The 13109-nt window shown below is 39.8% G+C and overlaps 1 protein-coding gene across 3 annotated transcripts in view; it reads right to left on the minus strand.

Annotated features, from left to right (window-relative positions):
* Window positions 1-13109, minus strand: part of ATL1 (atlastin GTPase 1) — a 75865-nt gene that overhangs the window by 29178 nt on the left and 33578 nt on the right. For all 3 annotated transcript variants that reach the window (XM_017348282.3, XM_070053675.1, XM_070053674.1), the window contains exons 4-7: window positions 10137-10271; window positions 9665-9769; window positions 7656-7706; window positions 5533-5589 (exon numbers count right to left, since the gene is read on the minus strand). In XM_017348282.3, coding sequence (XP_017203771.1) covers window positions 5533-5589; window positions 7656-7706; window positions 9665-9769; window positions 10137-10271 — 348 coding nt within the window. The remainder of the gene's footprint in view (window positions 1-5532; window positions 5590-7655; window positions 7707-9664; window positions 9770-10136; window positions 10272-13109) is intronic.

A 13109-nucleotide genomic window follows, 5' to 3' on the forward strand; every position in this document is an offset into this window, starting at 1 on the left:
CATTTTATCTTTTAATTTTATAATGTGTAGTATTTTGTTTTGAATTTGATTATTTCAATCTCAAATATTATTAAATGGCTTTGGAAGCCACTTTTACCATTTCCTTTCAGATGGTTAGATTTATACAAGTCCAAACCTAACTGTTTAGGAGGCACTGTTGACTCATTCAGTAAAAACTTTCTTTCCACTGGCATTTCATACTGCCTAAGTTTACTAACAAGTAGTTATCTCTTAACGTTTTTCTGTTGTTTTCAACTCATTGGTATTGTTTCACCAAAGGCTGTAACTCTGCCTGCCTAACTATCTGTCTATCATCTATCTTCCCAACTATTATCTATTTTATCAGAGCACTGATTGGTCTCTGGGTTTTAGTGCCATCTGGCCAAGTGTATGTAGCAGTGACACCTGCTGGTGTGACTTAAAGTTCCTTTACAGTACATCTGGAATTAATTCCTCTATCTACATAAGCCAGTGGTCCAAAGAGAACAAATTGATAGCACCATCACTATGTAAAACTTCAGTTTTCAGCCGAAGAAATGATTTTTAAAAAGACAACCAAGTCAGTAGATATTGTAAACCACACAGAAGATTGTAAAACACACTGGCTTTATTCTACCCTGCTTCCTCTGGCATGCTTACTTCCCCAGACCTCAGGGGACAGACTGCAATTCCTTCATTCACAACACTACCACCATCTCTCCTTGTCAAGTTCCCTTTATTGCTTTACTTTATCATATTTTTCCCAGATTCCCATTCCAATTTCTTAATTCAAATATATTGTGTTTGTAGAGCATATTAAATAATCATAAAAGTATCCTATTATTGATTTCATATTTTTTCCTGCTTAATTCAGTATGAAGCTTAACTATTCTTGTTACTGTCTATTCTTTTGGTTGCTTGTGTTTGGATGCTGTTTACCTACATTGCTTCCAACTTCCTCCTCCTCATTACACTGCTCCTCCTCTTCCTCAGTGTTGTGACCAACGTCCTTTTACATTTTGCCTGTTCCTGAGGAGGGCTGCTTCCATGAGCATTTTCACCAACAAAATTTGGGTGTTCCCAATTACCCAAATCCTCCTAGCTATCATTTGATATCACTCCTGATCTACTTCCGCTCAATTTAATGAGTGTGAAGTGGTATTTTATTGTTGTCTTAATTTGATCTAATTATCAGTGAAACTTGAAATCCCTTCAGAAATGTGTTAGCAATTCAAGTTTCCTCTGTGACTTGTCCATTAATATCTGAATGGGTCCCAAGTTGTGCTTACCATATTCTGTACAATATTTTGTTGACTTTTGACATTGTCAGTATCTTCTATAAATGTAATCATTTTTATTATAAAGTCCTTTTACAAATAGAAAATACTTAATTTTGATATAGTAATATCCATCAATTTTATACTACATGGTTAATTTGGGGGGACCTTATAAATAAATGTTACTTCACCCCAGTTCAGAAAAATATTCTCTAGCATTTCCTTTAATTAGCTTCAGAATTTCCACTTTCACATTTAGTTCTTTGATCCTCTGAAACTTATTTCTATACACGTTGTTTAGCAGAAATCCAACTTTTTTCCAAGATGTGAACTACTTTTTACAAAACCAGCTATTCATCCATCCATTTCCAATGGTGTGTGATGCCACTCTACTGAATATCAGGCTCCCACATTTACAAGACTGTATTTAAACTGTTTAGTCTCATTGGGCTTTTGTCTTATCTGTAGGGGACTGTGACAGTTTCATTACTAGGGGTTTCTAGTATTATTAAATCTTCAATTTAGATTTTCTTTTTAAAAAAATCTTAAATCAAAATGGAACTTAATTCCTGCATATTAGCTACAGAAATATATACCAAAAATCCTGTTGTAATTTCAATTTTAATTATACTGTCTCACCAGTTAGGGGAAAGTTATATACTCTACAACTTTAAATCATTCTGTCTGTGATCATATTATATCTCTCTATTTTATACAAAATTCCCTTTATGGTATATAGCAGTTCTTCAAATTGTTTCTCCATAAAGGTCTTTATATAAGTGTGCTTCAAAAAACTTGTGGAAAATGAAATTAAGAGATATATTATGGGGACAGTGTTGTGTCACATTGGGTTAATCCTTCATCCTTTTTTCCATTGGGATATCTTGTGTTGTTGGTAGGGGTTCTTTATATATGTGATAATGAATGGACAGAGGTCAGCATTGTGGCACAGTAAGTTAAACTACTGCCTGCAATGCTAGTATGCATTATGAGCGTCAGTCTTAGTCCTGGCTGCTCTGATTCTGATCCAGCTCCCTAATATGCCTGGGGAAGCAGTAGAAGATGGCCCAAGTACATGGGCCCTTACCACCCATGTGGGAAACCCGGATGGAGTTCTGGTCTCCTGGCTTTGGCCTGGATCAGCACCAGGCCATTGCAGTCATTTGGGAAATGAAACATTGGATGAAAAATCCCTCTCTTTTTAACTCTGCCTTTCAAATGAAAAACCTTTTTAAAAAAGAGATGTTAATTTTGGTGCAAAAATTATTAAAAAGCATGTATAGTTTTTTCCATAAAATACATTTTCCATGAACATGTTGAAGAATTCCCATATTTTGGTAATTAATTATTAAAGATTTTTGTTTTACCTGCTATTATGAAAGATACATAATTTTTAAAAACATTGTTAGTTGGTAATTGCTGGCTTTGAGAAGTATTACTGATTTTTTTTCAAGATTTGAAATTTTATTATATAATGGTACAAAAGAACATGTAACATACATGTAGGCTATTAAGCACAGTAATAAAGTAGAACACACACCCACTTACACAAATGAACATACCAGTAACACTGGACCTTCCTGTGCATCCCTTCCTGGCACATCCCTGCTTTTTTTTTTTTTTTTTTTTTTTTTTTTTGACAGGCAGAGTGGACAGTGAGAGAGAGAGAGACAGAGAGAAAGGTCTTCCTTTGCCGTTGGTTCACCCTCCAATGGCCGCCGCGGCTGGCGCAATGCAGCCGGCGCACCGCGCTGATCCGATGGCAGGAGCCAGGTATTTATCCTGGTCTCCCATGGGGTGCAGGGCCCAAGCATCCTCCACTGCACTCCCTGGCCACAGCAGAGAGCTGGCCTGGAAGAGGGGCAACCAGGACAGAATCCGGCGCCCCGACCGGGACTAGAACCTGGTGTGCCGGCGCCGCTAGGCGGAGGATTAGCCTAGTGAGCCGCGGCGCCGGCCGACATCCCTGCTTCTTAAACAACATACTGTTCAGTTTGGCTCAATATTAAGCTATAGTAAAAATGTCATGACAGTCTCTGGCAACAATCTTTTTCAACCCACATTGTTTTTAGATCAACCCATTTTGAGGCGTGAAGCTCTTATCTATGTTCTTTCTTCTTAGTTCCATTAGGTTTCTTCTTTTTTTTCTCTTCTAAAGTTGTGCTTACATCACCAATTTTATGTCTTTCTTCTTTTCTAATATAAACTTATAAAACTATATTTTTCTTCCAAGTACCATTTTCGTAACTTTTACTTTGAGATACTCGGTTTACAGTGTTTTCAGATTTCTATGATGACGATTCTGCCCTGACATATGAATTACCTTTGAAGTGTATGTCTAAATTTCCAAATATGCCTCTTTTTTTTGTTGTAATTTATTTGAGAGGCAGAGAGAAAGAGAGAGAGAGTCACCATTTGTTGGTTCATTCCACAAATGCTCACCACAACCAAGGCTGGGCCAGGGCCGGGCCTGGGCTGGAATTCGGAGCTGGGAACTCAATCCAGGTCTCCCACATGGGTAGCAGGAACCCAAACACTTCAGCTATCATGTTTTCCCAGAGTGCACATCAGCAGGAAGCTGAAATGGGGATCCAGAGCTGGAAAATGAAGCAGGCTCTCCAACATGGGATGCAGGTGTCGCAAATGGCTAGACCAAATGCCTGTCACCCAAATATGCATTTTTAAGAAATACTTAGTAACTTAAAAATTATTCATGTATATATTTGTTTGAGAAACAGAAACAGAGAGCTCCTATATGCTTTTTACTCCCTAAATGCCCACAACAGCAGAGGCTGGGCCAGGACAAAAGCAGGAGTAGTGAAGCTCGATTCAAGTCTCTCACATGGACGGTGGGAACCCAATCACTAAGGCGTCACTAGAACCCAATCACTGCTGCTTCCCAGGGCCTGCATCTGCTGGCAGCTCAGGATCTAGGGCTGTGTATGAACTCAGGTACTCTGACATCTTAACTGCTAGGCTAATACTTCACCTCCTTATTAACTTCTAACTAAATTGTTCTGTGATCATAGAATGAGGTCAGATGAATTAAATAAAAAAATGTTTGGGGGCCACCGTTGTGGTGTAGTAGGTTAAGCCTCCACCTGTGATGCTGACATCCCATATGGGCACCGGTTTGAAACCTGGCTGGTCCACTTCCAATCCAGCTTCCTGGGAAAGCATCAGAAGATGGTCCATATCCTTGGGCCCCTGCAACCACATGGGAGATCTGTAAAAAGCTCTGGGCTTCTGGCTCCTGGCTTTGGCCTGGCCCAGCCTCTGGTGTTGCAGCCATCTGAAGAGTGAACCAGCAGAAAGATTTCTCTGTTTCTCCCCCTCTCTCTGTAACTCTGCCTTTCAATAAAACAAAACAAAAACGTGAGTGATGATAAAAGTTTGTGGTTTAGGGATGACCTGTTATGCATAGCAATAGATAACTAATTCAAGTCATTTTAAATCACTGGCCATTTGGGCCATTAATTTTATTAGTTGTTCAGTTTCCATGAATATTCATATTCCCTTAGGGCACGACCCATCTTCATCTTGGTGTGCATATGCAGGAAGGAGCAGAGCTCCAGAGAGAGCTTAGCTGATGCTTTTTGGGATCAGTTCAGGCTGAAGGAGCTGTGCCTCAGGGGCAATCTTGGGTGTTGAACTATGTACCTCCTCCAGGTCCTGTTTTCAGCAGCTGTTTCATTCAGTGCTGACAGCCTCATTCTTGGTGTACACGTCAGCTTGGGTGGGGGAAGAAGGGAGCAGGGAAGGGCCAGACATCACTCAATCTGAGCTCGGGTGTTCTCCTGAGCATTCTCTGCTGCCCCAGGCAAGGGCTGAGCTCGTTGCTGGTTTGCTATTCGGTGGCACTGTAATACTTAAGAAAGGACAGAGTACCAACCTCTAAAAACCCTGCAACCCCCAGCCCCCAGTATCCTCCCTGGTGCTAAGTCAGCTTCTGCTCTGGCTTACAACTACCTAATACTGTTCCAAGTCTTATTTGTTTGTTTTTAGCTTTTCATGTTTGACAGACTCATCAACTGTCTTCCATGCGATCACCAGGGTTAAGTTTGGGGAAGAAAAGCTGATGCTGTTGCAGGAACCAGAATGTGTAGTTCACCTCTTTTTATCTTCCCATTTCTATATCGTCCTTATATTAAATAGCACTAAGCAGGTATTTTTAAATGCTTCTTAAATGAGATGAAACATGAAAGTAATCTGCAAACCTGGTGACAGTCTTCAGGAAAATCCAACAAGAATTTACTGTCCTTTAACATTCACTCACCTGAAATGGCTTCAGGAACGTTTCCTCCATGGCCAGCCTGCCATACTCAGTGAAAAGCTACAAGGAAAATCACACACACAAACACATAGAGAGAACTTCAGTGTTCGCAGCAGCACGTGTCTTTCTTCCACTCATTTTTTCCCCTGCTGTAACTGAATACTGTATTATTAAGACCACAAAAATCCTTTTCAGAAAATAAGTATCGGATGGCTAAAGCACAGCTACATTAATTGGATATTTAACAATGAAGCCCATTTAAAAATAAACTTTCCATTTTATCTTTTATAATTTATACCTCATATCTAGAATGCAGGACCTTTTCTTTGTAGAGGAGGAGGAAACTTTAGCCTAACAACCTTTCAAAGAAGAACTTGCACAGAATGGACTTCATAGCCAGAAACTACATAGGGTGCATTTACAGAACTTGTCGCCCGAGGAGAGTGAATGGCACAAGGGCCTGGATTATTACCAAGGCATTAGGCTTAAAAAGTGGAGAATCAAATATACTGAACTCTCTTATTTTGTATGGCTCCCAATTGAAATCCTGAGGCAATACCATAAAATGAGGTTTTGTGTTGCTAAAAATGTAAGGCTTTGGAGAACACAGATCTGAGGAGGTGTGTGTGACTGAGCCACTGATGAGTTTTATCCAAATAGGCTGAGTGGCTTTGCCCAGAGGAAGTGCCACTTGATATACAAGAATAACAAGCCACCATGGTTCCTGAGAGCTGGGAAGAATGCTCACCCACGGTTTCCCGTCCAGTGTCCCTGGGCAGTAGCTCTCCCAGCACCACAGGGCCTCTCCTGGGAGTGATAAGGGACTGTAATTATGAGGGCCCTGATGAGAGGCATGAAAGGGAGGTCTGGAATGTCGTGACTACAGAGCAGCTGCTCCAGAGACCAGACACTCCTCCCAGGATTCATTACTAGCATAATTTGAATGCACAATCATTTCTGGGGAAGGCAGAGGCCTTGTCATCTACAGGAACATGAGGTCATTTCTAAATGACTTCAAGAAAACAGGGCTTTCTCAACATCAAATAAAAAATCAGGTCTTTCTCAGAAACTCCTATAGATCAGAAAATAATTGGCTAGGTTATAATACATGCTCAAAGAACTAATTGTCTTATTATGAAAAACATCTAACAATGAATCAGCTGTTGCCTATTTGTCATAAATGATGCTAAGTTTGATGTATATAAATATTGCTAGAAATGCACTTGGTAGCAATGCTGCATGTGAACTGCACACGGTCTTCCTAATGTCACGGGTTACCCTGCTTTACACTTTGCTATCTGTTATATTTCCACAATCTGCTTCATGGCTCCTACTGCCAAAATAGAAAAAAAAAAAAAATAAATAAACCAAGTTTCTCCATAAAAAACACAGGAGGAATACTATCAGAGAAACAACAGACTTTGCTATCTCTGCAAGAGCAACATGAATTAAAAGAGCAGAGAGTGTTAGGGATGCAGCCATCTTGAGACTACAACTGATCTTCTGCTAATGTGAGATTTCATGGCTCCTTAGGAAGTGGACAAACCACTGAGCCCAGTTAGGTGACCCCAGTTTTAATCCTGCTCCACCACTAATTAGCCCTATGTGTTGGACAAATTTTTTTTTCTGCCTCATTTTCCTTATCTATAAATTATGAGGGGTAAAACCAGGTATTACCGAGGTCTCTGTCAGGTCTAAAACAGAACCTGTGAGTTAGCATCAGGGAGTTCCCCAGAGTCCTTAGCATTTAAGGGTCCACAGGAAAAAAAAAAGTCTGCAGTATCACAGGTATTACACTAACAGCAATCAAGCCCTGGAGGTCAGCACATCAACTTCACAATTTGGATAATTTTAAAGTCAAGTACTTCTTTTCTGATTTGCCATATATTTTCACATATACATAGCTGATGGCAAGTAGCTTTAAAGACACAAAGGAATTTGAAAACTTAATCAGAACCAAAAAAACCTTGTGGGACCAGAATAAAAACCCAGAAGACTAAAAACCCCTATTTGTTTTTGTTTCTAAATCATTCCTTCAAGTTCTTCTAAGCATGTTCAAGAGATTATCAGAATATATATATATATATATATAATACCAGATAATATATTTAACTATATATTTTTACCTGGAGGTGTTGAAGATCATCCTCCTGGACATTCTGGGATAGGTTATACACCTTGATTCAGAAGTAATCAAAATGAGATGATAAGTGACACCATTCTAAGCACTCACTTTGCCATTCTCTAAATAACAACTATCATAAAACTGAAATCTCTTACATACTTACTTAAATGATTTAAGACAATCAGGGAGGAGTAAAGAAAGCTTGAGAGAAAATGAGGAACATATAATGATCATAATGTTGTTCCAGAAACATAATAGTCCCCTGCTTTGGAATCAGAATGTTCTAATTACTTTATAAGCTAATTTAACAGTCAATAAAATAATCTTTCTTTTAAGTAGAGCAAAATAGTAACAATCCACATCTGAACAACCCATATGGAAAATTTTTCAAATATGACTTATTCATAATTAATTATTTTATCTATATCTACGTAAAGCTCCATGACAAGGAAGTTGAGTTCAGAATATCATGCTTACATTGTGATACATATGTATTCTTGCTTCACAGATCACAGCATTAAGATGTCTTTTTTTTTCTTTGAGGTGAGATAAATATCAGCAACTTCAAAGAAAAACTAAAGATGCTGAATGTTCAAATACGGATAGTATACTTTGGATACTTATTTAAATAACATCATTTTTCATATAATAAAAAATTATTAAGGACTTCTAGGATTTTTCTATGAAAATATTCAGAGTATTGAAGTCAAATAGAAATAGCAAATAATATTTAAAAGGCAAAATCAATCTCATTTTAATTGGCTTGTGTAAATGGCTTTTACTGTTGATTATGAACTCTCATTTTAAAGGCTCACTGAGGAAGTAACCTTCTAAGAGCATCGGTCACAGGTTATAACCATGGCTTTGAGACTCCTTTGTAATAAACATTGAGCCCATCCTTGCTCTTTCTAGGAACTCCCTCTTGGTGGTCCCACCACACAGTACCCTGGTGCCAGTCCACTGGCTTCATGTTCAGTCCCTTCTGATTCAGCCTTCCCTTACTCATCCTCACTACTGTGCCTTTCCTGCCTTTTTAAGCCATAGTACCTTTTTTTTATTGATCTGCTCTGTTTCTTGCTCTAAAAATGGCTTTACGACTTTTATGCAATATGTTCAGTGGCTATCATAACCTTTTCCACGGACTTCAGGGACAAGTTAGAACATGCACAATAACCTCTAAAATAACACTTCAAAAAAGAGAAGGAAATGAGGAAAGGAAAAGAAATGAAAGAAAACATTTTATACAAAGACCTTTACTTTTTTTTTTTTTTTTTTTTTGACAGGCAGAGTGGACAGTGAGAGAGAGAGACAGAGAGAAAGGTCTTCCTTTTGCCGTTGGTTCACCCTCCAATGGCTGCCGCTGCAGCCGGCGCACCGCGCTGATCCTGGCAGGAGCCAGGAGCCAGGTGCTTTTCCTGGTCTCCCATGGGGTGCAGGGCCCAAGCACCTGGGCCATCCTCCACTGCACTCCCTGGCCATAGCAGAGAGCTGGCCTGGAAGAGGGGCAACCGGGACAGAATCCGGCGCCCCAACCGGGACTAGAACCCGGTGTGCCGGCGCCGCAAGGTGGAGGATTAGCCTAGTGAGCCACGGCGCCGGCTTCAAAGACCTTTACTTTTATAAATGTATATTAAGGTGCCTTAAAAGATACAAACACAAATAAATGTTTTATATTTGGAAACATTTCCATTGGTTATGAAAAATAAAGTTTTACATTTATAAATTTTGTGGTCCAACTACATGCATATAAGATTTATACTATTGAGTTTATTATATAAATATGAACAATACAATCTTTTCTGATTAAAGCAGTTAATTTGAAAATTGATGAGCCATTAGAAGAGCAACAAAAACAATTTCATTCTTCTAGAAATTACAAGAACTGGTACACTAAGGCATGCTTGATTAAACCATTTTTTTCTTTCTTTGACTATCTCATGTATGTAAAAACACATTTATAGTTTTTAGTTACATAAACATCCATCAAAATGAATTTCTTGTATCTCATACCTGTATTGAGCTGATCATTGTGCTAAGGGCAAATACTGTGGCAGAATCTCTCAAAGTTGACTGACTGTCAAAGGTTCCCTGAGTATCCATCAATAACACTGCAACCTACAGGAAGTGTAAAGGACATGACTGAAATGTTATGGATCATCTTGGCTGTTAGGGTTACCACAACATAAGAACTAAGGCAAACTATTACCAATGAATACTAAATAGGCAATTTCTTACATGTGCCATGAATGCCACAGGGAAGAAAAAACATTAATTAGCCACTGATTATTGTAATGATTTTCACTAGTAACCCAGCAAAATAGAACTTAATAATAGAATAATAACAAATAGTAATAGAAACAGCAGTAATGAAACAAAGTACAAATATTAGCTTCCAGATCTGCTAGAGCATTCTCAAGGCTTTTGAAAAGTGGTAACTGTTGTAACTGAAAATTCAGTTTTATTTAAGAAGTTTGTCTCATACCTTTTTGCCATCAAGTTTATTGATAAGGAAAATTTCACTCCATATCTGGATTCCTGTGGTCTCTCGTTCAGACCCACCTCTCCATGAAAAGCCAGTCAGCGGTTCATTGTAATCTCCAACCCAATCAACTGATTCCTATAAATTAATAAAGTCTATGATAAGGAACTTGATATGCAATATAATTTTTTATCTATTTATTTCTTCTCTAATTTTAGTCAAAAGGAATAACATATGCACAGCTACTGCACTGATACAATAACTTCATTCATCCAAAAAATTATGATAGAGGAACAATTACTTGTCACATTTTATGCTACGTTCTGGGGACGCAAAGATTAAAATACATCATTCCAGGCCAGCGCTGTGGCTCACTTGGCTAATCCTCCGTCTGCAGTGCCGGCACCCTGGGGTTCTAGTCCCCGTCGGGGCGCCGGATTCTGTCCCGGTTGCTCCTCTTCCAGTCCAGCTCTCTGCTGTGGCCCAGGAGGGCAGCAGAGGATGGCCCAAGTGCTTGGGTCCCTGCACCCACATGGGAGAGCAGGAGGAAGCACCTGGCTCCTGGCTTTGGATCGGTGCAGCGCCAGCCTTAATGGCCACTGGGGGGTGAACCAACGGAAGGAAGACCTTTCTCTCTGTCTCTCTCTCACTGTCTCTAACACTACCTGTCAAATAAAAAAAATAAAATAAAAAAATTAAAAAAAGACATCATTCCAGACTAGAGGCAGTGCAGAGCCTAACATTCAGACTTGCTAACCATTATAATGTAGCATGTGCATGCTAAAATGGAAGTGTACATAAAACAAAAATGGAAGTATAGGAAAATGAATAATTAACTGTTGGTCAGGTAAGACTTCATAGGAGAGGCGATGTTTGAGCTAAGATTTGAAGAGTATTTAGGAATTTTCCTGGTAAGCAAACTTAAAGAAGGTACTTTGGGAAAGAACAAGGGGGAGGAGGGACACAGCCAGTACTGTGGCATAGTAGGCTAAGCCTCTGCCCGCGGCACTAGCTTCCCACATGACCGCCAATTCATGTCCAGGCTGCTCTTCTTCCGATCCAGCTCTCTGCTTATGGCCTGGAAAAGCAGTGGAAGATGGCCCAAGTGCTTGGGCCCCTGCATGGAGACCCTAAAGAAGCTCCTGGCTCCTGGTTTCGGATCGGCCCAGCTCCAGCCACTGGGGCCATACGGGGAGTGAACCAGTGATGGAAACCGTTCTCTCTCTCTCTTTTTTTTTTTTAAGATTTATTTATTTGTAAGTCAGAGTTACACAGAAAGAGGAGAGGCAGAGAGAGAGAGAGAAAGTAAGTCTTCCATTCGATGGTTCACTCCCCAATTGGCCACAATGGCTGTAGCTGTGCTGATCTGAAGCCAGGAGCCAGGAGCTTCTTCGGGTCTCCCACATGGGTGCAGGGGCCCAAAGACTTGGGCCATCTTCTACTGCTTTCCCGGGTCATAACAGAGAGCTGGATTGGAAGTGGAGCAGCTGGGTCTTGAACCGGCGCCCATATGGGATGCCGGCGCTTCAGGCCAGGGCATTAACCTGCTACACCACAGCACCGGCCCCAGAAACCTTTCTCTCTGTCTCTCCTTCTCTCTGTCTGTAACTCGAACTCTCAAATAAATAAATAAATAAATAAAAATTCTTACAAACAAAAAGGACGGAGTAGGAACAGGTGAGGGAGAGAGAGAAGGAGGGATAGCAAATTATGTCAGAGCATACACAAATGCTTTGGTATGAAGGTCAGAAGGTGTAACAGAGAGGACAGAGAGATGGCCAGATTCTAAGAGGCCTGTAATGTGTCTAAGGGAGTTAGATTTTTTTATCCTGCAAGTAATGGGAAGCTATGAAGAAGCAAGGTGAATTATCATCCTAGTGTGAATAGAAAAATTATGCTACAGGAAGCAAATAGTTAATTAATAAGGAAAAGAGATGACAGCTATGAAGCACCAAAGTGGGACTTTTATAAAAGTAAAAATGATGACTGTAACAGGATAGAGATTGACAAGCAAGTAAGACAAAGACTAGAAAACAGCACTTAGATTTAGCAAGTCATTGATAACCTTGGATATTAGTAGTTATACTAATTACTAAATACTAACTAAGTTATACTTAGTTAGATAATTTTTTTAGAAAAAGCTACTGGTTTCTGGAAGACTTCATTATATAGTTCTAAAGTCTAAAAATTAGTATTAACTAAAATGTGATTATAAAACTTTTTGAAGAGGCAGGCATTTGGTATAGTAGTTAAGGTACCACTTTGGATGCCCACATTGCATGTCTGAGGGCCTGGGTTCAGGTTTCAGCTCTGCTTCCAATGGAGCTTCTTGCTAATACATACTCTGAGAAGTAGCAAGCAATAGCTCAAGTACTTGGGTCAATGCCACTGATGTTAGGGACCTAGACTGAGTTCCAGTCTCTTGGCTTAGGCCTGGCCCAGGTTTAGCTATTGTGAGCATCTGGAGACTGAACAAGCAGATAGAAGAATCTTTCTCTCTCTCTTTCCAATAAATAAAAATAACAAGATTTTTAAGAATTAAATATAGGGAAAGCTTTAAAAAGAAACCACAACTGAGGCTGGCACTATGGTGCAGCAGATTAATTTCCTGGCCTGAGGCAATGGAATCCCATATTGGGTGCCGTTTCGAGACCTGGCTGCTCCACTTCTAGTCTAGCTCTCTGCTATGATCTGGGAAAGCAGTAGAAGACGGCTCAAGTCCTTGGGCCCCTGCACCCACGTGGGAGACCCAGAAGACGCTCCTGGCTCCTAGCTTCAGATCGGTGCAGCTCCAGCCAATGCAGGCAGTTGGGGAGTGAACTATTGGATGGAAGACCTCTCTCTCTCTGCCTCTCCTCTCTCTGTGTAACACTGACTTTCAAATAAATAAATAAATCTTTTAAAAAAAAAAAAAAGAAAGAAAGAAATCACAACTAAGGCAGAGAAATTTGGGAGTAGGCTACTTTAATTAACAAT

The sequence above is a fragment of the Oryctolagus cuniculus genome, chromosome 12 (genome assembly GCF_964237555.1).
Source record: "Oryctolagus cuniculus chromosome 12, mOryCun1.1, whole genome shotgun sequence".
Classification (NCBI taxonomy): domain Eukaryota; kingdom Metazoa; phylum Chordata; class Mammalia; order Lagomorpha; family Leporidae; genus Oryctolagus; species Oryctolagus cuniculus.